Here is a 24,061-nt window from a genome sequence, read left to right as displayed (position 1 = left end):
ACAACTACAGGATCACATTCTAAGGTTTCTATCAGCAATTGCACGTGCCTTGGGGAGACGGGGTGTTTAATGAAACCAAATCCCTCATCAATTAAGAAAAGGACCAATTTCAATGATGCGCGTAAGAGAAATCACTTGAGTTGACAACACTGATCGTTATTTCCCAGCATGTCATCGTCCCAGTCAGCGAAAGAAGCCAAGCCATACCACAAATGTATGACTTCAAAACTGTTATTGGTTTTATTTGTGGCTGACTGTTTTTTTTGCAAGCAAGTAAATACAGAAATGCTTTCAAAGGAGCCTGGAGGTAACTGTATACATACTTTGAATCCTTGGACTGTATGGATCTTCAATTCGAAAAGCAGGATCTAAAACACGGTATATTACCTGGAGGAAAAATGGTACAACGGAAGATTCAGCTTTAAAAATAAGACAATCTGAATTTGTATGGAAAAAGGCTATACAATAAACGTACTGGGGAAAAAAACCCCCTCTGACCTCTCCCTCTGTTGAAGGTTCAATGTCAGAGTATCGGGAATCACAGATTATATCATCCACTTTCTTCATGGGTCCAGTTGAAATCCCAGGAAACGAGCTCTCACAGTCATATGCAAAATACCTATATACTTGCCATGTTTTTCCAAAATCAGAGGATCTTTCTATCAACATTGCAGCAGGACGGAACGTCTAACAGTAAGAAAACCAAAAGAGGTTTTATTAGGTTCATTAGTACTTGCATTTACATCAGGTGCTTTTAAGTGCGAGCAATCCACACGTCTGGATTTTAATCTCTGTCCCTGCACTGACTACTTCCAATATCTGGAAATATTTTTCTGCTGATATCCCACTTTCTGTTCACCCATCCTTAAAGTGACAGCATTCAGCGGCCAAGCACTTAAATATGTTCACAATAAATGAGCAAACTCAAGTAAGATTTTTTTTTATTCCAAATCCTTTCTCAAAACCTGGGGCTAAAGCAGGCCTTTAGGGAGACAAAAAGATTTTTTTCCTCTGCTTGTGGAAAGCAGCACAGCCTTATTCCACGCTGTACCTCCTTGCCTAATCTTCTGCAAAGGACCTAATGGGCCTCCTCTCCTGCCCTGGGAACCAGGAGGCCACTTTCAGTGCTTCCCCTCCAGCTCCAGTGGCCAAGAAGCTCCTGCCGAGCAGTTATCTCTGATGCTCAGAAAAGCCCTGGGATCGCCCACCTCTCTTTGTTGGACCACACTCCCTTCTGCAGTGTCTCTGCCACCCAGTACCAGCTGTCCTCTGCGCTGCATTAAGAAAACCTTCTTCTTTAAGAGGAATGACAGGCTCAGCTTCAGCCATTCACGCTGCATTGACTCCCCCAGTCCCCAGTGACTCCTCCAGCTGGCTGTGCCCAGACTCCAGCAGGCTGCATGTACTTCACACAAACCACCGTCCTCCTTACCCACATGTACTCAACTCTAGAACAACTAACTAATGAGACTTCTACAAGATTTTTAAACCCTCTGACCTAAAAAATCTCATGTTCCAGTTTATGCGCTGCCCCTCAAAAAGTGGGCATTAGTTTCACACCTGGCTTGCACCTACCAAGAAATACCAACAGTCTCTTCATTACTTTTATGTGCTCAGAGAAGACCCCCCCCCAGAGCCAAGCACAAAAGCATTTCAGTCACAGCTGGAAAGAAATGTTCCTTCTGCTTCCTGGCTGAAAGTATCACCCAACTTACAAACTGGTATCTCACCCAACAACAAACGTAGCAACCCAGAGGAAAGGTAAAGCAGCTCGAGTGTCTACCACACAAATAAAGTCAGCAAATCATGACTGAAACTGTCTTTCCCCTGCATCCTTCCTCCTGATGGCAGACCAAGCCGGCCACAGCACCTGCATCGGGTCAGGGATCTCTCGGCGGTCCAGCAGAAAGGACCACCTTCCACCTCAGCCACCACCCCGAGGCAGCGGGAGAAACCCAAGTCAATGCCACAGGGAAGAGGAACCAGCTCTCCTAGAAATGTGACGGGTGAAAACAAAGAGGTGAATTTGTTTACATGCAAAGAGCAGCGATTTAGCCCTTCAGGAACTGCAGCCCCCGAAACCTCAGCTGAAGTTTGGTACTACTGCTTGCTTGGGATTTAGGATGTACAGGACATAATCTGCCATTCCAAGACATCTGTTTACAAGGAAACAAAGACACTTTGTGTACAGATGTTCCTTCTTCCTGAAGACTTTTCCATTTGCCAAACGAAAACCGACATCAGGGCCAAGTTGTTTTTTTTTTTTAAGAAGAAAAATCCTTGCTGCTATACGATTTATTCTAGAACGCAACTACCAGAGATGGACACCACACAACCCCCAGCTTCAGGGTGACTCCTCCTGCAGCCTCACCAGAGGCCAAACGCAGCTGAAGCCACAAGGCACAACTCAGCCTTCCTGCACAACTTCAGCAGGAGCTCATGGCTGGCACCTCTAAAAAATCAGGAGAACAGCTCAGACGAAGTCCAAATCCCTGTGAAGAACTACGAGACCTCTCGTTTCCTTGTGTTTTAGGGTTCGGGGTAAGGCTGTGGCTTCCTTACCTTGAAGGTCATAATGAGATGAGTGAAATGAAACTCAGCCTCCAGGTTCAGCTGGATAGTCACATTCTCCAGACCTGCAGGGGCAGAGAAAAGAAGCCATGCAGCAGGCAAGGACACGCACCAGCCCCTACATCTAAATTCTGCCAAAGCTCTTTGCTCCAGTGGCGTAGAGACTCTTTTCTTTGCCACTTAGCTCTGTTGTCGTAAAGGGACATGAGTGTCAGCACTTTACTGAGGTACAGGGAAGACACCATGGACCTGTTGAAGAGTGCATGCCACACTGGACTCCTGTGCATCACCTGCGTCACGTGCGCCACACCCAAAGCGTGAGCCTGCGTTGCCGTTATTTCAGACCACGTAACACGATTAACATCACTAGATGTAGGGTAAGGATGGGGACTGCCGTGGGCTGGGTCCTGGCTCCAAAGCACCCCCAGAGGCTGGTACAGCTGGGGATGCTGAGCCCAGACCCGCACGGTGACTCCAGGCTGTCCTCACACGCTGCAGCCCATCCAGCAGCCACAGAGGGGTGAGATTCTGCAGTCCCATCACCCCAAGTCTCACCAGCAGCTGATGGGGGCTGTTTCCCACCTTTCTTCACCCTCTCTGGACTCTCCTGTCCGTTCAGATGCAGAAACAGTTCCTTTACAACCTGCTTTTCAAATACCCCTAAAGCAAGCACCACAGCCCTGCTTTGCAATCATGCTGGCTGGGAAACCGGTGAGAGGCAAAAGGTTTCCCAGACTCTGCTGCAGGACTACCCAAGGTCAAGGACTCCACACAGAAAAGAAGAAAAACAGTAACAAATATTATTTTGTCATGCGAAGAGACCTCTCAAAACAGCTGGATGTTAATTATACTGTGGTTAGAAATTTTTCAAAAAATCAAGATTTACAGAGGAGAAAGGGTAAGAAATGAAAACAATAAACCAATAAAGCGCTTAGATTTTTGACCAGCTGTAACATTATGTGGAGTATGCAGCAACGGTCCCTTCTGCTGTATGCCTGAATAGAAGAAAACATGAGTTGGACAGAAAGAATCATTTGTTATTTATTGTTGAAGGACATTTTCATGACCTTATGAGCTAAGAACTTTTCTGTGTGAATGCTGCCAAGCCTGTTGCAAAAAACATGAATTATTTGGAATGCCAGAAGAGACCCACTGGAGACAACCGGATTGCTAGGCTGATCTAAATGGTTAAAATAGATTGAGTGAAAATCTTTTTTTACCGGGCAGCAGAAATGTTACAAATATGACCTTTTTTTTTTTTTTTTTTTCTTCACAAACAGTAAGACAGCTACTGCCAATGTATTTGCAGAAATCCCATCCTGTCCTGCTGGCTTTAAGGCTTCAGGGTAAAACTGCTGTTTGAAAAACCTCAATGCCTTGTTCTCTGTATGAAGGCATGCCAAAAACATAACCATAAAAGTAAAAAGGACAGAGGAAGGATTTAAAAAAAAAAAAAAAAAGCCACCAAACTAACATGCAATCATTTTTTTTTTTTTAAAAAAAAAACTAGCTGGCTTGTTTCTGGTGTTCATTTTACTGCTTGCCATATGGATACAGGAATTCAGGGAGCCCAGGAGGGAGGAGGTAGATTGCAGGGTACAAGATGCCCCTGGCTTTGCTCTGCCTGCGTAGGACAGGGAAATGGGAAGTCTGCGGGCAGGACAGCAGTCCCGGCCCCGCGCCCAAACCTCCTCCTTCCACACCCTCCCTGCAGCCCAGCGGGCCGGGGAAGCCCTGGGTCGGTCCGGGGAAGCCCTGGGTCGGTCCGGGGAAGCCCTGGGTCGGTCCGGGGAAGCCCTGCGGCGCTTCCTTGGCAGTGCTGCCCCAGGATATTTACTCCTGGAAGGCTGCTCTGCTCCTGCTGCCCAAACACGAGGGAGATTCGGAGCCAGCACAAGGAACTTCTCTTTAGGAAAGGATTCTTGCAAAGCGGTGGGACAGCTCGTCCTAACGCTCCCGCAAAGGACTAAGGAAACTCCTTCGTTATGGATAAAGGACTGCTCCAGGGCACACAAAAGGAGCCAGTTTTACTCAGCCCTCCTCGCACAACATGATCCTTCACACCACAATAACCACCAGGCCAGAGATAGCAGCGACCCCGCAGGTACCCTTGGACAAAAGGAGGGAAAGCAGCTCCCAGTCCTGGAAACGGCTCCCGGACAAACCCCCGTACCATTTTCCCGTACCATTTTCCGACTGCCACCACAGCTTCAGGCGATTTGGAGCAAACGTGGTGACGACATTCTCAATGCGATGACTGTCAGGATTGAGAGTATCGTGGAAGGGATTCTCAGAGTCACATATGAAACATTTTTTGTCCTCCTGAAACAACAAAACAATCAGCATTACTGATTTTATCCGCGGGGCAATAGTTGCTTCCTGCAGATAAGAGCATTTTCTATCCATATCACATTCCACTCATTTTGCCTGCAGGAGTCATCAAAGGTATTTTTTTTGTTGAAACGATAAGTGTATTTACCTTTATGAATTAATGCAAATTGCCAAATGGAAAATATGCCAGGAATTCCATAAACTTTATTTTTAGGAGAAGTATGCTTTCTATTGAAATTGCAGTCTCAGGAAATCTCTTCCAGCACACATATTCTCCAGTAGAAGTCAGAATCAAAGGCAGCATCTACAGAAAATCGCCGAACTGCTTCTATACAAACATACACACGCAAAACTACATCTTCCACAACTTGTGTGAAATAACGTTGGCTTTTGGGAGCTAGCTAGGAGATGCAAGTTCTCTGCATTAGGGATACCTCCAGTGAAGCTCAGTGCATGGCGGTGGGCCACCAGTGATTTGGTAACCAAGCCCTTTCAGCACGGGGTTAACTTTACTCCGAATCCAGCTTGTCAAGGCCACTGCAACCCCAAGCTATGCACATAAACTCTGTTAGCACACACTACAAGGTGTGCCCAAAAAAACCCGGTTGGGTACAAGTCCGGCACATGCTGCCTGGGAAAGCTGGAAGCTCCTGCACCAGGACAAAACCGCATCGTGACTATTACTACGAACAATGCCATTTTTGCACCGTCCAGGTGACTAAAACCACCATTTTCCAATTTTGCAAGGTAGGATGCAAACCAAACCCAGAGGAGGCGTCCTGCCCAAGCCAGCTTGCAGCTGGGCAGACCAGGGGGCAGGGGAGGGAGCGGAGCTCCTCGCAGTGCCGGGGCTCCCTCCCTGCAGCAGCCCATCACTGTCAGAAGCTACACAGGCATCATTCCTCCAGCGGCTTTATGGAGACAAATGCAGTACTTCATCAGCTAAGGACATGAGCGAGCAGCTCCGTGCCACGCAGGCTTTCCATTTCACCGATTCTGGCTTCAGCGGCTCCCCCCAAGCCCGGCGCTTCCCCCCCCCCAGCCCCCGGAGACCCCTCCAGCAGAGAGCACGGCAGGAGCAGGGGTCCCGGGGAAGATGTCCCCTCCTGCCCGCTCCAGGCTCCCCTCCCCCACCACCACAGCCCCCACCTCATGCCATGGCTTGCTCCTGTCTCCCACTGAAACCGAATCCTAGAAAGCCCAATCCTGCGAAGCCCTCAGCACAGCACAGCCCCCTGTTACCAAGAGGATGCTTGGCACCTGCCTGCAAGTGCTTCAATACCACTTAGGGTTCGGAAGTAACCAGGGCCATCCCCAGCGCTGAACTGGGGCTGTGAGCTCAGGAGTAGGGGCACATGTGAGCTTCTGAAGTGATGCTTTTTCCCACAGCACTTCAGCATTTTTTGAGGCAAGAGAACATCACAACGTGCCTTTGCTGTTTTGTTCTACCAGAGATGCTAACGCCGTTTAAGTCAATCCCAATATACTCTGAAAACGTACCAGCAGAGCTAAACTCCACGTTAAATCCAGTATTAACTCCAGCAGATGGAGGGCTACAGCGAAGCTAAAGGCGGGGGAGGTTTGGGAACCGGAGGGCACAAGTGGGCCAAGCGCTACAGCCCCTCGGGCAGGGCCGCTGCTGCTTCCCGCCGCTCTCCTTCCCAGCGCCAGGATCCGGCCCTATTGTCTCCGCGGTAAATTCGGCTCCAGATTATCCCCTTACTTTCAGTTCAACGGAGTTGCACTTATAGCTGATATTTTACTCTTCCCCACCATCCCTCCCGTCTCTGAGACTTCCAGCCTGGTGGCGTAATTAGGAACCAGCTTTGTGCTTTCCACCAGATGTGCGAGCCAGCCGTGTTTGCATCCTTCACTCGGAGACCATACAAACGCAATTACATTGCGGGAACAGCGGCCAAAGCGCTGCCCGGGTCCTACAGCCCTCTCCGTCAGGAAGCCGTCTAGACGGCTCCGGGAAAGTCGGAAAATAAAGTCTGAATTGAAGCGACTGCGGCACATTCCTCCTCATTAACCTCCACCGGGGAAGGGGGGCCGGGGGCCGCCGGGGTGCCCGGGCGGCTCCGCCGGGGCGTGGGGTCCCGCGCAGGGCCACGGCACTGCCCCACGGGAGCCCCCCGCCCGTGGGCAGAGGCTAACCCCGCCGGGGCTCCCGCGGGCGTGCGCCCCCCGCCGCCCCCCCTGAGGCCGGGGGTGCCCCGGGGGCGCTGCCCCCCGCGTCGAGGCGCTCACCTGGAGGTGGCTGACGATGCAGTAGGGCTCGGGCTGGCCGAGGCCGCAGGTGGAGGAGGCGGAGAGGCGGGCGGCGCGGCCGATGAGCAGGTCGCCGGTGGCGGGGTAGCAGCTCCCCTCGGCGCAGCCGTAGCTGTACTCGGGCTCCTGCGCCGCGGCGGCTGCCAGCGCTGCGCGGCCGCGGAGGGCGAGAGGGGGGAGAGAGGGGTGAGAGGGGAGCGGGAGCGGGCGGGCTGGGCGCCCCGAGCCGCGCGTTGCAGGGGCTCGCCCAGCCCGCCGTGCCCCGACGGCGGCCGGAGCGGGGCGGCAGTTACCGAGGCAGCAGCAGAGGTACAGCGGGAGGCGGCCCATGGCGGGCGGCGGACCCCGGCGGGACGGGACGGGACGCGACGCGACGGGGCTCCCTCTCCGCGCCGCCACCGCACGCTGCTGCTCTGGCTGCTCCACGCAAGCGCCGCAGCTCCCCGCGGCTCCCGGGGAGCGGCTCCGCGCCGCCGGGCGCCCCCCGGCCCTCCTCCTCCGGGGCCGGCCCGGGCCGCCCCCCGCGGCCCCGCCCGCCCCGGCCCCCCGCCCCGGGGCTGCCCAGCCCCGCCGCAGCGCCACGGCCCGGGGCAGCGGCAGCCGTCGGGGCAGGGCAGCTCAGCCGCGGTGGGAGTCCGGAGGAGAGCGGGCCGGGGAGGGGGCCGCCCGCCCCGCTGCAACCGGGGACCCCCGAGGGGGGAGCGGGGGGACCGCAAACCCCGGGACCGCAGCTAGTGCCCTCCCCGCTGCTCCCCAGTTGTGGGAGCGGGCTCGGGGCGGGGGGCAGCAACCGGGGGGGGGGGGGCAGCGGGGAGGGTGGAACCGGCGATGGGACGACCCGTCTTCCTGCCCGTGTGGGGAAACGTGCAAGAAGGGGGGGTGACCCAATGCAGCTCTCTGCCGGGGGTGCTGCTGGGGCTGGGCGCTTGGGAGGGAGGGACGGGGGCGGCATGGAGCGTGCCCACGCGGCAAGGCCCGAACCCCCGCAAAGGGCCGGGGGCCGCAGCCGAACCGCGAGGTGCCCAGCGGCCCCGGGTCGGCCGGGCGGCCCGCCAGTGCCGTGCCTGGGGCAGCGGCAGTGGTGCCCGTCGGGCCCGGGCCAGGCTCACCGGGGAGGGGGGGGGCTCCTCGTGTGCCTCGTGAGCCGGGCGCATGCGGCGCTGCCCGCCCGCCCAGGGCGGTACGAGGGGGGGTGGCTGTGCTGGAGCTGCCCCCGCGCTCCCGGCCTCAGCTTCGGTTCTGCGGGCTCTGCTGGGGGACACGGGGGCTTTGCCGGCTCGGCACGCGAGGGAAAGGGTCGCTGGTCAGTAAACACTGAGGAGGGGGTACAAGGGGCTGGGGCAGGTGCCTGGGTTTATGTACTCGAGTTATGCTGGCGCACACGCAGCGCGTAAACTTGTATAAACCTTTACCAGGCGCTGGCGTCCCTCGGGTACGCTTTGCCCTCACCGTGGTGCCCGAGTGGAAGGGCGCTGCGGTCTGTCTGTCCCAGCAAGCCCTGCCGGGGTAGGTAAATATGTTCGTTCTCATTTTACAGATGGATAAGCAGAAACAGAGAGATACCAAGTGACTTGCCCTAAAGGTTAAACACCAGGTCTGAAACATAACCCAGGGATCCCGACTGAAGAACTCTTGGGGCCGTTTCATTAAAGATACCCAGAAAATCAAACCATTTTAAGCTGGCAGGGCAGGTATTGTCATTCTAAACTACTTCTGCAACATGGTCTTCTAAATTCACAACATTAATTGTTTCACAATCCTGTCATGTAAATCACGGCATGGCTTTGTTTTTAAACATTTTTATCCCACTAACTGAAAATGTTTTACTCTGCTGTGGTTAGAAACCTCTGTGCTCTGTGGCAGATGGGCAGCGGCATTGCTCCGTGTGTGACTGCAAGGGCAGAGTCTTTCATTGCCACTGGACATTTTTCTATCCCATGTTTTCTCAGTTTTTATTGAAGTTTTCTCCTTATTTTTTTTTTCTTTTTCTGTTTTGTAGCCTTGTAGAAGTCCTATCCTTCCCTAAACCTAAAGTGGGCTAAAGTTGCCCTCTGGAGTTCCTTGCCGCTGTGGTTAGGCTCCTTTGTACCTTGCCAGCCTGGGGGTGACCCTGCTGTGCAGCATCAGTGATCAAGTTGGAGTTGAGCCACAGACCAGGGTGGCCGTGGCCACCGTCACCCATAACCATGATCACCTTTCAGAGGTAGCCGAAATCACCAGCTTTCACTGTGTGAGTAATTAGGTGCAGCAAATTTGTTCATGTCTCTCTCTGCAGTGCTTGTGAGCAATAGCGAGTGAGAGTATTTTAATTTGATTGTTCAAATGATAAAAATCCGGGTTTGTGTCATGGCCTGTCCTTGTGGCTGGTGAAGCAGCTTTACAGTCCTGTTTGTGCTGGCTTGAAAGTTTTCTCAAAGAACCAGATCTCAGAATTTGACATCAGTGATACCCACTTGATCACCCATTTCCTTACAACACTGCCGGGGGTCAGTGCCTAGCAAATGGAGCTGGTGAGATCATTTTTATGTGGCTTTGGTTAAGTGTTGTTTGTATTTTGATTAATGTCACTGAAGTCAAAATGCTCCACGGCAAGATGCTGATTTTAATTTTTCAAGAAATGGTTTTCTGAAGCCACTTCTAACCACAAGAAAGAGGGCCAGGGGAACTAAAAATAGGTACTTTTTATCCAAGTTACAGCATTTTCCCACAAATTAACTTTGCAAAAGCACTTTAAAAATTTTTGTGGCACTTCCAGTGAGGAATATTGCACAGCTGTAAACCTCAGAAGCTGTCCTAGGACAGATTTGCTGTTCTGTAGCCACTGGTCCCATCAGGTCTGCTTGCTTTGTGTGTCTGAGCATGCTTGGAGGAAGGCAGGGGAGGTTTAGACTCCACGCTGACTTTCTTCTTCCTGTGTTTTGTTTTTTTTTTTCCCAGCGATTTCTGTTCCCCCCCCCCCATGAATACAACTCCCCTCCAGGCCTGTTTAACTGCCTTGCCTTTACAGACTTCTCATCCATGCGGCTTGTCAAAAGCCATATGGCAACACTCACAGCCAAGAGTGGATTCTAAAAGGAAGTTCTCTTTCAACTTTCTGCTTCTGAATTCAGATTTTTAAAGCCATGAATGAAATAATTCTGGTTTATATGCAATTGGGAATTTCTGTCTCGGTGATTCGGTGTGCTTGTTTCAGGTACAGAGCAGCAGGGGCCGTACTGAAACCTGCAGGAAATCCTTTGTTACCTGGAGACACCCATGTGAGCAGCTTGTTGAGTTGTGTGCTCCAAGTAAAATGGAGATGCTCAATTTCATTATGGCGAAGTCAGTCTAAATACACTCCTCTGATTACAGGCTAGTAACTTCTAATGAAGCCTCACACCTCACTGATGACTTTTGAAAGTGCTAAAATTCAGAAAAAGCTAAACTGCAAATAACGGGCATGCCTGCGTTTAGGTGTCTTTTGTTAGATTATGTCGCAGTTGTAATTTGATAACATCATCTTCACCATAGAAGCTATTATATGGGTAATGCATGTTGCACATTGCCCTGGAGCACAGCTGGTTTGAGTTAAGAAGAATATCTTTGAAATCTCATCTGTGCCAGCAATTCCCACCCAAGCCTCCCACTGCAAACAAATGCTACTTTAGCTCTGCTAAACACAGAGTGATAGCTAGGGAGGGTTTATCTCCATTAAATCGATAAGGATTGTTTTATGGGTGCTGATGACATGAGGACGGGTAAATGCTAAGAGCCCTGTATTCCGGCAGAGCATTCCTTGTTCTACAGATGTGGGCTGGGCTGCATCCTAGCTCTGAAGCAGTGCTGGGCTCCTCACCCCAGCTGACTGAAGCCTATAATGGATGCTTCCTGTGGGACAGTCCATCCGGGAATGACATGACTGGTTTTAACTGATGAAAAGCCATCGTTGGTCTGTTCAGCATCCTGCAGGAGTATGTATACTGAGGGTGGGATTTTGAAACTGAGGTGTAGCTCCTTTCGGTCTTTCAAAACCCTAGTCCTTCTGTAGCATTTGGTTAGCCCCAGTCTCCTTCTTTACATGTAAAAAAAAAAAAAATTACAAGCTAAAATTTAAGGACAATTCCTGTGTTCTTTATGGCTACAAGAAACTGCTGAGTGAACTCTGACTTCTGTGAAGTGCTGCATGTAGGAGAAGGGCTGGACAGACTTTTTTAACACTTGTGGCCCTTTAGATTCACTGCTTAATCCTAAGAGCTGGAGTTATTCTCCAGTTGTTGATTGCATTAACAAAAAATGTGGGAATTTTATAAGCATAAGAAAAATAGGCATTGCAGGAGGGGCATTGACAAAGAAATGATTTTGAAGTTTTTTCCGCATTAAGCATCTGTGCACTGCCATCCAGTGGGCACTGGGGAGTTGGCTCCCCATCACCCATCGCTAATGGGCTGCTGCTCCACGGAGGTGATGCCCGTTGCAGTGGATTTTCAGTGAACGTAGGGGAACCCTCACATGGTCAGGGGTTCCTAGTGCCCCCTCTGCTCTGTCTCAGTGAAGAGGTGGGGATGGAGGAGTGACGGTACCCTGGGGATGCTGCCGGTTGTCAGCAGGGATGGCTACAGAAGCCCACAGCCCTTCATCTGCGTCACCCCATCCCAGTCTGTGCAGCCCTGTGCAGTGTTGTGGCACAGCCACAGGTTATGGGGTTCAGCAGAAGACACAGGGTGTTGGGAGTCTGTCTTTGAGGCAGTGACCTGCAGCTCTCGGAGCAATCCTGCTTTTGCATTTCCAACCCTCTACAGTGAGAAGCCCTAGGCTGTGCACAGGCATTTATTGCAGAGCTCCCTCGAAGACTACACCTGATTACTTAATGAGCTGATTTATTCAAAGGTATTTCCATATAAACTCCACTGGACAAAAAACCAACAGAAAATTACATTATTCAACTGTGCCAAAATACAATAGGCACCTTCAGATGTGTTTACAGGGGACAGCCCTCCATGCTGGGAAGCTCAGGAGGAGGTAAGCACAGAGACTTCAGTTGCCTTTTACCTGATGGTCTGTTCAGATCCTAACTTTTGCATGTTGCATACTTGCTTTCCTGCTCCATGATTTCGTTTTTAATGGCTATCACTTGTTCCTCTAGTTGTCTCAGTTGCTCTGCCTTGTCTTGTTTGGTTTGATTCAGGTCCTGAAGCTTCTTCTCCAAATCTGGAAGAGTAGAGAGATGCAATGATACTCCTATTTATTGTGTAAGTAAAATCCAGGGTTTAACAGTGTTTCTTTTTCCAGCAGTTTTAGAGGCAATAAGCCCATTTCAAATGGGGAATGTTATATATGCAACTGGAGGGAAAAGTCTGGCTTCTGGATAGCAAGACAAATGTGACAGCCTTAAAGATATTGATTTCTTAGCATCTGCTTTTGTCCATCAGCTAGGATGGAGCCCGACAGAGAACTCTTAAAGGAGTTGGTTTAAATGGAAACGCTCAAAGGTACACTGTGTCCACTGATGTGTGTAAAGCCTAGAAAAGGGAGGGTGTAATGAGCTTAGGTCTGCCTCATTTACACACGTGTTTGCTGCTGGTCCCTGTGAAGCTACACCAATGTAAACATATTGGTAATGAGTCAAACCCACATTATTCACTGCCTGTTTCCAACACACACATTTGGAGTGACTGGGATGCTCTTAACGCTTCTCTTCAAGCTATACGCTTGGAAAAGTTATTCAGATCCTGTCCTGAAGAATTTGCTCCTGGGATGGAGTTTCTGCTTCAGTTCCACTGACGTTACACAGTGGTTTTGGATGTTGAGCCTGGCAGGATCCTAGGCTCAAGGATTCCCAGTGGGAATGCCCAGACCTTCACTACCTGTAGAATTAGGTTCCCTGCATGTGATTGCATGAGATGTGCTCTTCCTTTTTGGTGACCGTCTAGACCCACCCAAGCAGCTGCGTGAGGACTGGTGCCGGTATAGCCACAGCAGCTGCCATCTCCGTTGCCCATGACCCCTTGGCCTTGGCCACAGCCCCACAGGTCCAGGGCATGTTGGCTTCAGTCTCCACAAGCCAACTTTTGTACCTGGTTTGTTCTGCCATTGCTCAGAGATGATGTCTGAAGGGGAGTAAGTATGGGCTGGTGGAAAACAGCTACCCTGCAGCTCTATATAAAGCAAGCCATCACTTGGGTAATGTAAGAAAAGACAGAGCGCAGAGGAAAGATTAAGGTCCAAATGCCCAAAGCAAGCGCATAAATCAAGGCTTCCAGCTAAATCTGCAGCCAGGTTTTGTGCAGATTTTGCACTTGTCCTGTTTTTAAGCTGAATCAAATGACTGCAAGTCCCTATGTGGACGCCTCTGAAATGCTGCTTATGGCAACCAGTTTATGCCAGAAAAAGTACATAAGCCAAATCATTTCAACTACTTTTAAACTGTTTGAGTAGCTTCAAGCAGGCATTTTCACCAGTTAAATTGTTTTAAACCCGATTTCAGGTGAACCTAGTCAGTTAGTGTCTGTGGGCAAGGCCTTCAGTTTAATTCCTAACGGTCACAATTTTTGCTGCTTGCTATAGAAAGAAGTGAGAACACCACCTGTTATTCTTTTGATTTTTTTTTCAGTCTCTTCAGCCAGTTTTTCTGCTTCTTCTTTCAACTGCTTCACTTTTTCTAGTGTTACTTTGGGAGGTCCTTGGGTTTTTAGCTTTTCTTGAAGAATGGTGTACTTTCTTTTAATGTCAGCAAATTCCTGTAACAAAATGCTGTTACTTAGTTGAAGAGCATCTCATAATTTATCTGGCATGCCGAAGGAGATTTTTATATTTTTTTCAATATCCTCTTTGAACCAAACTTTGAATCTCTCATTATCTTAAAAAAAATAATATCCATAATGTGTGCATCGAGCAATGCTTTGCAAAACCTGATAGAAATAAATTAAAGCAAATTGCCAGTAGAGCAATCTAAAGGAAAGTGAGAATATAAAGAAAATATGACTTCGGATTTTTGAAGCTTATGCTGTTTTTACTTATTTTGATAGAGCTTTTTGGTAAATTTCTTTTTGCCATGAGGCTTAATTCAAATTTAATGAATTATGTGTAGCAACATTGAGGGTTTTTTACATTTTTGGCTGTAGTAATATTTACTGGCTAATCTATTCCCTGCTGATTTAGGTTGCCACTGTTGAGGCTGCAGATTAGATTTCACCTAGATTTCTTATAATCTGGAAGCTTGATCATGCTCCAAGCTTGCACTGTGGTTGCCTGGTTCTCACAATTTTAGCAAATTTCTAGATGCAGTCTCAAAAATTTGAGCTACTGAAAAGCACCCAGCCAACTAAAAACTCCAAGTTACTCCCACAGCAATTTTCTGTGAAGGAAAGTGGCATGGGATGAATGGCCAGGCTGCTTCCATCACTCACTTATTTTAATACCTGGTTTTATGATTTTTTCTGTTGTGTGTACTGGTGCCCATGGTGACTACAAGTCTTATACACAGTGCAAGGAAAAATGTTGTAGAGCAGCCAGAGAAATGTATACATTTTCTTTCATTCAAGCAAACAGAAGTGTTACGTGCCAGAAGCCTTGAAATAAAAAGTAAATTATTCTTAACCTGTGACATTTTACGCTGCATGGCATAAGGAAAATGTTAACAGTTTTGAGGAGAGCAGGGTAACACAATTACACTTCTGAATCAAAATTACTATTAAACACGGAGAGAATCTTTTTTCCCTTAACACATGACAGAAACACTTACTTTATCAATATTCTGGGCTCGCTTGTGTGCTGCTTCTGCCCCTGCTCTTGCCTTTGTGGCTTGATTCTTGTTCATCAGCATTTTTGCCTGCAGTGAGGCAATTCCATCTTCCATCTCAGACTGTTTTGCTGACAAGTCATTTAGTTCATCATTTGTCTTGTTCACTTGGTTCTCAGCCTAAAACAGAGCAATTGGAGGCTGTGGTTTCTTATGCAATGTCCATCCAGCCTGCAGAGTGTGGCAATGAGGGAGATTAATATCAACTGATTAAGAAGAGGAGGGAGACTCCTGAGCGGAGTAAGCGATTAAGAAGAGGAGATTCCTGATTACGGAATCCGTGTCATATCTGTGCCACATTCTGCTGTTATTTATTTAAGCTTACATTAAGGAAACTTTGAGATTAAGTATCTTTTTCTAAAATGTATCTAGTAAATAAATCAAAATATTTACAGCAAGATACCTGCGAGATTTGTGTTCTGATGTCTTGTATCTCTTCATTTAGCTTTATGAAGGTGGTTTTGGAGTGTCCTTGGGACTTCGCAACATTTTTTAGTTCATTATTAATTTTATCCACAGGTGGAAGAGCTTTAGCTGCTTTGCTAAAACAGAAAAATAGAAGTGTGTGTAGTGATGTGGAGAGCAAAGGAAGAACACATTTCAAATGCAGCCATGCTGCCATGCAGAAATGTTCCCTCAAGTCCAGCAACAACCATTAAAATTGTGGTTCATAAATTGGCAAAGAAAAACCTCGGTCAGGGACTTTGTGTGGGAGCAGATGTGCTGCTGTATTACAGGCCAGGCTGGATGCTGCGGGCTGCCTGGTGGTGCCCTGCTCGTAAGGAAGACTCGTGGGTGAATGTGTTTTCTCCCTCCCTAGTTCTTGTTGGCTCTTTCTCACCCATATTTAAACTTCCCAGGTGTAATACTCCACTAGGTCCAATGTGAAAGTAAGTAGCTGCTTTGGTCTCTTTTTGACTCTGCAGGCTGAGGAGCCAGGAGCTGGCGGGAGCTGCCTCCTTGCAGCACTGTCGGCTCCTGCATGGTCATGGCTTGTGGCTCGTTCCTGCTGGCAAGCTGCTGTCACCTGAACTTTCCCTCCAGCGTTACTAGGATACTGCCTGGGGCATGGAGCAGTCCTACCATGCACAGTGCCACCCCAGCTGGAGCCTGCACATCATACCCTACTCACTCAGCTTCTTGTGCCTCCACCAGCAGCGTCCGAGCTTCCTCCCTCTTTCTGTTTCTCTTATTTGCGTTCAGTTTGTACTTCTCACAGTGGTTCGTAATGCTTCTGATTTTGCCAAGCATGCCTGTGAGCTCTCGTGGAGTCAGGGGAAGGTTTATTTGCAAAACGTAGTTTGCCACCTTCTCAATGTCTTCTGGAGGCGCGCTCTCATCTGCAACAGAAATGGAGCTGAGAATATCCTGAAGCAGCTCTTTCCTCCTAGGGGAATGTAAGTGATCCTTGTGGCTGCCTACCCTTTGAATTATGTGGGAGAATAAAGCCGACAGACACAGCAAGGGGGTAAGAGAATTTTGTAATTTAATATTATGCTTCCCGGTACTGCTGTTGGTGTTGTCAGAACTGGCTAAAATGAGGATTTGAGCCCACTTTGAACTGGGTTATTAAAATTCTGATGTAGAACTGAGCCCACAGAAGGTTTTAAATCAGTGCACAGCACAGCTAGATGTGTCAGAGCCCGTTTCTCCCTTGGCCCCCAGATCAAAGAGGTGCTGGAGAGACCGGGGTGTGAATGGAGCTTTCCAAGCCGGCTGGTGGGTGTAATCCCTTCCCTGGAGTCGCCACAACATTGAGGAAGTGGTTCCTTTGCTGGTTAATGAGAAAGGCTAAGCTACAGAGGGAACTTGGGTCAGACTCAGATAGGATGGGAATTTACAGTAGAAAAAACTAATTTTGACAACTCCCCTTACAAATGAGCTTGTCCTAGCTCTTCGCTAAGAGGCACAGACACACAGTTAGAGCAGTCCATGCCTTGTGAAGTCTCACCATCACTTCTGTTTTCTGCTCACTCCCCTTTATAGACAAGACCTTGGGTGGTAAAACATTTGAAACATATTAAATGTTTTTGCTAACGCTCCAAAGCAACTCACCAGGAATTCAATAGAAGACATTTACTGTGCAAACAGTAGTGCATTCCTGAGAGCTATTTTCTGTAGGAACATATTAATCTAAAATTACCATTCTCATCGATGTGGAATACAGCAGATTTAATGTAACTGTATGCATCTCAGCTGTTACTGTTCTCAAACTTCAATTTACAAAACAAAAATCCATTCAAAAATGATTTTATAATTGTTAGTAAATGCTGTATGTCTGCTAAGAAACATAAAAGAGCCAAAGGTGGAATTTTCAATTGCTATCAAATAAAGATCTAAGAATCTTAAGGAATTTTTCTTCCACTTCAGTAAAATAATTTCAATGTTCCTGAACAAAGGAAGTCCTCTGCTCTCACTCACATTTGGTTGTAGAGTTACGAATGCCAAAGGACTGCCAACATGCAATCCTTAGAAACTTATGAGACCAGCTCCATCCAAAATATTGAAAAAATGTTACCACATTTGAACTCCTTTGATGTACATCTGGTGAACAACCTTAGGGTCCCTTTCTTACAGCATTTTTCTGCATTTGTGAGGGTGGATAAAGTTTTAGGATATATATAGTTGGTTTTGGTTTTTTTTTTTTTTTGTGAGAGCTGTGAAGTTCTACCAGAATCCTTTGATTCCTCGAGTTACAGCTTTACGGAGACGACGGAGTGGTATGTGTCCTAATTCCCACGCTCCCTACGGAGAGCCTCTATTTATGGGCCTGGAAGAATGGGGTGGAATAACAATTTGAGGATGCATTGGACATGGCTGGTCATTATACATTGTATGAAATTATCTACATTGTATGAAATTATCTTAGTAACCCTTTACTCAGATAAACCAGGAGCTGAGGGAACTGCATGCTTCAAATTAAGCACGTTAATAAAAAATGACAATCAGAATGTAACAGATCTATTGGAAAATTAATACAAAGTACTGTCACTTGGGAGAAAGAAGCATTAGAAAAAAAGGGATTGAAAAAGATTGCACAGATCAGGAGCAAGATGAGAAATTATGTGTGAATACAGCTAGATCATTTTCTGATCACCTATTATGCTATATTATATCGGAATATATATAAAATTAAAATTAATATATATTAAAAATTAGTCCAAAGGAACTTTGCACATTTACCTAGTAAGAAGTCTTTCACTTTTCGGATGAACTCCTTAGTGATCTCTCCATCAACTTCAATTTGATTCTTAGCCCTCTCCAATTGTGCATTGAATTGTGAACCTTTCAACTTGCTGTCTTCTGCCACTTTTCTAATGCTTTCAACCTGGAAATATTATTAGAAATCATGGTGCGATTTTCTGGAGGTTAGCTATCATTGCTTGACAAGATGAGCTCTGACACAAAAGTGATTTTTATCTAAGCCTCAGGTGGAATCATTTGATGTGGCTTTGAAAAGTAGTAGGAGACCCCTTTGGGGAGCTCCCCAAGTTGCTACGTCATGGCCTTCATCTGGCCTCAGAAAAAGCCTAAATCAAGCATTTTTTTCTCTCTGCAACCATGCTAAACCACAGCCCCTTCTGTTTCTAAAAGAAGGTGCTAACTTATTTTCTATTGCAGTACCGCAGTATGTCAGTGATCAGATTCAGTACAGAAAAGGCATGTAATTTCATTTGCCCTTCCACATTTGCTGTTAAAAATACGCTCAAGAGGACACAAATAAGGAAGACAGAGTTTAAGGCTTGTCTTTAAAAATTAAATTAGTATTCTTGATAATTTAAATCATCGAATTTCAATGGTATTTTGCTTTGTTGGGGGCTATGCTTTGCCTTAGGGCAATGCACAGGTACCACCTCTCTGCGATCTGTGGAGGGAAAAGGTTTGCCATTTCCCCATGTAACAAGAAAAACGGTGATGTTTTTACTTCTGAAACATCTTAAGGTACTTCACTCATTTTATCACGGAGCTGCCTGGGCTTGCAAGCACCAAAGGCAATGTCCCTGCCACCCGGCACTCACCACTTCAGCAAATGCCTTTTGCTGCTGCCTGTCTGTGTGCTGGGGCCCCAGGCATGTGCCCCGATTGCTCATTTCTAAACCCGTTAGCGATGGTGCACAGTGTCGCGTGCATTTTAAAAAGAGGAAATGGATGCCCAGGCACCCTGCAGGGACAGGACAAAGCCACAGCAGAATGGCACTTCTGTTGGAAAATGTGTTTGCCTATAACTCAAACCGGCATCGTCTCTGACTGTTATTAAGAACAAACTGTCTTTACTGGCGTTCTGGGATTTGTCAGTTTTGTTTCCTTGGCACATGTTGCACTGGCCACACTTCGCTTGAGTTATTTTTCACTGCTGCTGTGCAGTACAGCTGACTCCTTGATGCCCTTCTAAACATCACCAGGGGCAAAAAAGCTTCGTCTTGAAATTATTTGCAAAAATTATTTAATGGCAAACATAAGAGTAATCCAAAGTTGTATAAATAGAGCTTAATGGTGTGCACAGCTGTAATCCCACTGCAATACGCATGGGCCATACTCAGGCTTCTGACAAATGGTGCCATCTGAATCTTTCCCAATAAAAACAGACAATACTAGCCTGATGCCACCAAGTTCCATAGTTGCCACAGGGCACCATGACCTGCGAGATCTTGGCAGCTGTGAGGAAGAGGAAAGCATAGCTAGAGCCGTAGTCTCTTGGTGGGACTGGCACCTAATACTTCCAGTACTGAGCTGTGATAGGTCTATGATGTCAGGACAAGGTCCATCACTGTGTCACTGCTCTTTATTATCCAAGGAGCAGGTGAGTTTTTGTAGATTTGTCACCTCCCAAATCTCACCCACCATCCATTGTACTGAACAAATATAGGTTTGATATACAGCACCTGATTCTCAGGTTCCTGTAGCCGAGTAGTCAAGTTGTTTAGCAACACAGCAGTCTCCTCAGCTTTCCGGAAGGTTTCAGTGGAGAGAGGAAGAGCCCCACTGCAGTTTGGGCCACCGCACTGCCTGAGTCCGTGACTGTCCTGGCACAAAGCTCCCCCGCAGGCTGCGGTGGCACAGGGCTGGTCTCCTGGCACACCACAGATCTGCAATAAGGAAAATGCTTATGTCAGGACTCCTCTGGGGGCATGAGATACACTCCTGGGGGAAGGAAGATGTTTGACGACGCATAAATATTGAACATATGATGGGATTTTCCTGAGGAGATGCTGGTTTAGTCTCTCCAAAGGTGAGTATTGATGCCAGGTGCAGGTCCCCTTCCCATTCCCTGAAGGATGCAACGGTAGCCCATGGCTCCAAGCATCCTTGCAGGAGCCGTCTGTCGGGCTTCACGTGTTGCACTAAGACCCTTGCTTCACCCCTCTGTGCCAAAAGTGCTGGAACTGTCCCCTGGCCATATCCAGCCCACGGGCCAATGGCTTATCCTAAAGGGTCCAGATCACCTCTCACATAACATGGTACCATGTCTAGCCCTCCATATAGTTTGACACAGATGTTGAGACTAAAGGTCTAGATGGATGATCTCTTCCAGATTTGGCAGGGCTGGTTGAAGGTGCTCTCAGGTATTCATTGCTGTCCCACAGAAGGACAGAATTCCCTTCCTCTCCCATGGGTGATGCAAAGGATAAGGTGAGCGCTCCCCATTCACTCCAGGGCAAAGTTGCTCTGCTTAGTTTAAGTTACTGATGGAGGAGGTTGGGGTTAATTTTTCTGAGTTTACACTGACATCCTCTTGAGGCTAGAGAGTGCTTAAACCGTTCTGTGTGCTAGGTCTGCCCTGGGAGCAATGGCTTCCAGAATGGTGGTAGTAACCACAACTGAGAAGTGCAGCTGTTTCTGACGTGACTGCATGTCTGTGCCAGAAGAGTGTTGTTTTCTAGATTTAGAAATGCATGTAAAGCACCCTTTTAAAATAAAACTTCCTAACAGCATCAAAAAAAGAAAGAGATTTTTGTTTAGCTCCCATTCAAAATTCACAGTGCCTACCTTTTCAGTCAAGTTTTGGATGTTGGGGCTCTTGATCATCTTGAGCTGTTCCAGAGCATTGCTTGCTTTCAAGGCCTGATGGCCCAACATAGCCAGTGAGTGGTTCCTGGTGTACTCTGAGTCTCTTACAACAGGGGTTGTCCCACTGGTCTCCTGTTCTGCCAGCAATGATACTTCAAAGTCTTTCCTAATGCTGCTGACAGCCTCTGTAGCAACAGAAATAGGGTTTAGTACCAACTGTGTTTTGGTTGCATTTAATTCATGTATCTACCTGAATTTGGACAAACGGTGAGTGACAGGCGATTCAGTTTGTTGTCACTGGTGTTTGATTTGGGACAGCAGGGAGGGACAGGAGCTGTCATTTCCTCAGTCAAGCTTTTTAATCCTTTACTCAGCCAGCTGCCAAACAGGACTCTTAACAGGAATCATGTTTGATATTCATAAAACCTCCTAAACTAGATGCAAATACAGTGGATCCCATGTCATTCTTCAGAGTCCAAGTTGTATGAGAAGCCAATGGAAGACACAAAAGTATGAAGGGGATCCCATTAATAACACAAACTGCTACTGATCTGCATTTGTCAGTAGCTCATGCATTGCTGCCATTGTCAATCTGATAAAGTTCCTATCATTTATGCTGTTTTGAAGTTTAGGCAGGAGAACTGTTTCTGCCAGTTGCAAAACCTATGAAATTATCAGCTCTCTGATTGTGAGTCAGGAAAGCATTTGTCCTGTCTGTTCAGCATACCATGCAAAAGTTAAATGGTCTGCTAAACTGAGCCCAAAATTTAGATTACAAATGGGAATTTATGAGTTTTCTTTGGATCTGGAAAATCCAATTTCAGGGTTGACGTATTTAAAAAAAACCCCAAAATTTCCTTGATAAGCTTGTAGACCAGGCAAAAAATACTTTCCAGCAAGAGTCTTTCTTGTTTGCTTAGTGTAAGCTTTCCCTTCAGCATACTCAAAAGGGTTGGAGAATAGTACATATTAATAGCCTAAGGAAAAGACTCAGGCATTTTGCAAAACACATAATTTAAAGCTGCTGCTGTTGGGGCTTCCCAGATCTCCAGAGAACCCAAGTTGTCCCCAAATCTCCAGGCAGAAGTATGGGCAATGAGCCAGAACCGATGTGTTGGCAGTGAAAAAGCATTAGAGGTCATTTATTAACATCCCTTTGTGCTGGTAACTGACTCAGTTACTAGCTGAAGTCAATGACAAGGCACTCGTCAAGTCCCGCATGCTTTGAATCAGGTTCTAAAGCCCTTGGGGCCTTGCTTTGACTGAAGCTGAACAATGTTTAGCTGTTGTGTGGAACCAGGGCTATTTATTTTATCTTGTAACTCTTGGAAAAAATGTACAGTTTAAAGTTAGTTCCAAATACAAAATACCTGGCAAGAGGCTGCTGTAACTCCATATCTAAGCCAGAGACTGTTTTCAGTGCAACAGTTCCATTGCAGGAATATTTTACAGTGGTTCAGCTCTCCCTTAAGTGGCCCAAATGCATTTTTCACACTTGGTTTGTGACAGAGCTGTAGAGCTTCCAGGTTCCTTTACATTAAATATAGCATCTTAGCACAGGCTTGATTTACAGCCTAGGAAGCTGTACTCACAGCATTACCATACCACAGTGGCTGCAAAGGCTGGAAAGCCGTAATTTAAGGAGATCTCATAAATGGCGTTCTTTCAAGGACACTTGTGTCCTGTTTTTTCCAGTGATTTTAATACATCATTAGATATTGATGTTTCCAGGTCAGCCGGCTGAAGGCACGCCTGTGAGGAAGTCTGAGTCCTGATCCTTTGCAAAGGGAGGGAGGGAGGAGCCCATTTCCCAAGAGTGTCTAGGGCACAAGTGTCAAATGTGCCACAGATGGTGAACATTGGCCACATCTTGCTCTACCCGAGGACAAAAAAAAAACCAAAACCCCAAAAACAACCCACCCCCCCCAAAAAAAAAAAAAAGAGAGAGAGATGTAAAAGCAGACAGAGCCAGACCCAGGATGTGCTGCTGGTCCCAAAATGAAGATGGGGTAAGGGAGAAAGGCTTCTTCCCGGATATCAGAGAAGCTGGTAATCTTGAGGGAAATGTTATTTCTGTGCTGTTAGATGCCTGGTAGCAGGACCAATGAATACTTGTGGCCGCAACCAGAAATTCAGCTTAAATTCAAGGTCTTCCCCTCCCCACACCCCCGTGTGCTTTTTATAGGGCTGTTTATCCATCTCCGGAGGCTGAAAGATGAAGTGGGTTTGGAACGTGACCAGACCAGCACCATGGATGCTTCAGCTGTGCATCCACTGACCTCCCTGGGGTTTGTTGTTTCTTTGCCTTGCTGCCTTTCTCAGAGCGCACGACTCAGTTCGATTGGGAAGTGGAGCCTGGGAGAGCTGCACTGACCGCTCTCGCAGGGACCTGAGTGGAAGAGCTGGCCCCAGGGGCACTTCCAAGTACAACAGGGCAGGGAAGCCCTAAATCTTAATTAATCCCTCTATATCCCTTCTTCCTTTCCCTCAGCTTTGTATCCTTTAGACTTTTCCTCCTTTTTTTTTTTTTTTTTTTTTTTTTTTTGATCTTGCCTAGGCCAATCTTTTTCTTGCCCAAACGAAACACAGGAACTGTAAATGGGAATGCACTGCCTGTAGCTTGTGTCTTCTATGGTGCATATCTTGTTCTATGGGGGTTCGTATCTTGGCGGCTGTCTCTTTGGAGAGTATACTGCTGACAGTCTCCTGCCATATATTCCCGTCCTTCTCCAGAAGCCAGTCTGTGACATTGTCATTACTGCTATTAGCAGCTGATGGAGACTATACTTAGCTCAAGCACAGACAGGGTAATTCTTTCAAAAATGCCAAGGAACACAGTTCTGATGTCATATATTTTGATGATGGAGAGCTAGTTCCTTACTACATAAAGTCAAGTATATTCCCATGGGAACACTAAGAAGTTGCACTATGACTCTCTGCTTTAATTAAACAAACCCCATTGCTGTACAACATTCTTTAAAGTATTGCTAAGAGCAAGAGAAGTCATAAGTGGGGGAAAAATCCTTTGCTGTTCTACCGTATGATCCGTGTCAAACTGGATGGCTTTTAAATCTCCATCTAAACATTGGGATTCATAAGACT

The 24,061-nt window shown here is 47.3% G+C and overlaps 2 protein-coding genes and 1 long non-coding RNA gene across 3 annotated transcripts in view; 1 reads left to right on the top strand and 2 right to left on the bottom strand.

The window, feature by feature from the left end:
- LAMB1 (laminin subunit beta 1) overlaps positions 1-7,980 on the bottom strand; it is a 44,306-nt gene extending 36,326 nt beyond the window's left edge. The window contains exons 1-6 of the mRNA XM_080392749.1: positions 7,467-7,980; positions 7,153-7,322; positions 4,758-4,893; positions 2,563-2,636; positions 499-687; positions 324-387 (exon numbers count right to left, since the gene is read on the bottom strand). Coding sequence (XP_080248875.1) covers positions 324-387; positions 499-687; positions 2,563-2,636; positions 4,758-4,893; positions 7,153-7,322; positions 7,467-7,503 — 670 coding nt within the window. The 5' untranslated portion in view covers positions 7,504-7,980. The remainder of the gene's footprint in view (positions 1-323; positions 388-498; positions 688-2,562; positions 2,637-4,757; positions 4,894-7,152; positions 7,323-7,466) is intronic.
- Positions 7,981-8,512: 532 nt separating this feature from the next.
- On the top strand, positions 8,513-18,094 carry LOC308066006. The gene is made up of 3 exons (XR_013929000.1): positions 8,513-8,864; positions 12,338-12,401; positions 16,342-18,094. It is a non-coding gene; the product is annotated as an uncharacterized lncRNA (long non-coding RNA).
- The window catches only part of LAMB4 (laminin subunit beta 4), a 54,937-nt gene continuing 42,888 nt past the window's right edge, over positions 12,013-24,061 (bottom strand). Inside the window, exons 29-36 of the mRNA XM_080392748.1 lie at positions 20,939-21,144; positions 19,834-20,037; positions 18,134-18,278; positions 16,083-16,290; positions 15,354-15,492; positions 14,894-15,070; positions 13,736-13,889; positions 12,013-12,360 (exon numbers count right to left, since the gene is read on the bottom strand). Of these exons, the coding sequence (XP_080248874.1) occupies positions 12,221-12,360; positions 13,736-13,889; positions 14,894-15,070; positions 15,354-15,492; positions 16,083-16,290; positions 18,134-18,278; positions 19,834-20,037; positions 20,939-21,144 (1,373 nt within the window). The 3' untranslated portion in view covers positions 12,013-12,220. The remainder of the gene's footprint in view (positions 12,361-13,735; positions 13,890-14,893; positions 15,071-15,353; positions 15,493-16,082; positions 16,291-18,133; positions 18,279-19,833; positions 20,038-20,938; positions 21,145-24,061) is intronic.

Source organism: Falco punctatus, assembly GCF_963210335.1.
Source record: "Falco punctatus genome assembly, chromosome: 6".
Lineage (NCBI taxonomy): Eukaryota > Metazoa > Chordata > Aves > Falconiformes > Falconidae > Falco > Falco punctatus.
Note: the sequence above shows the minus strand (reverse complement) of the source record. Positions and strands in the feature narration are given on the sequence as shown.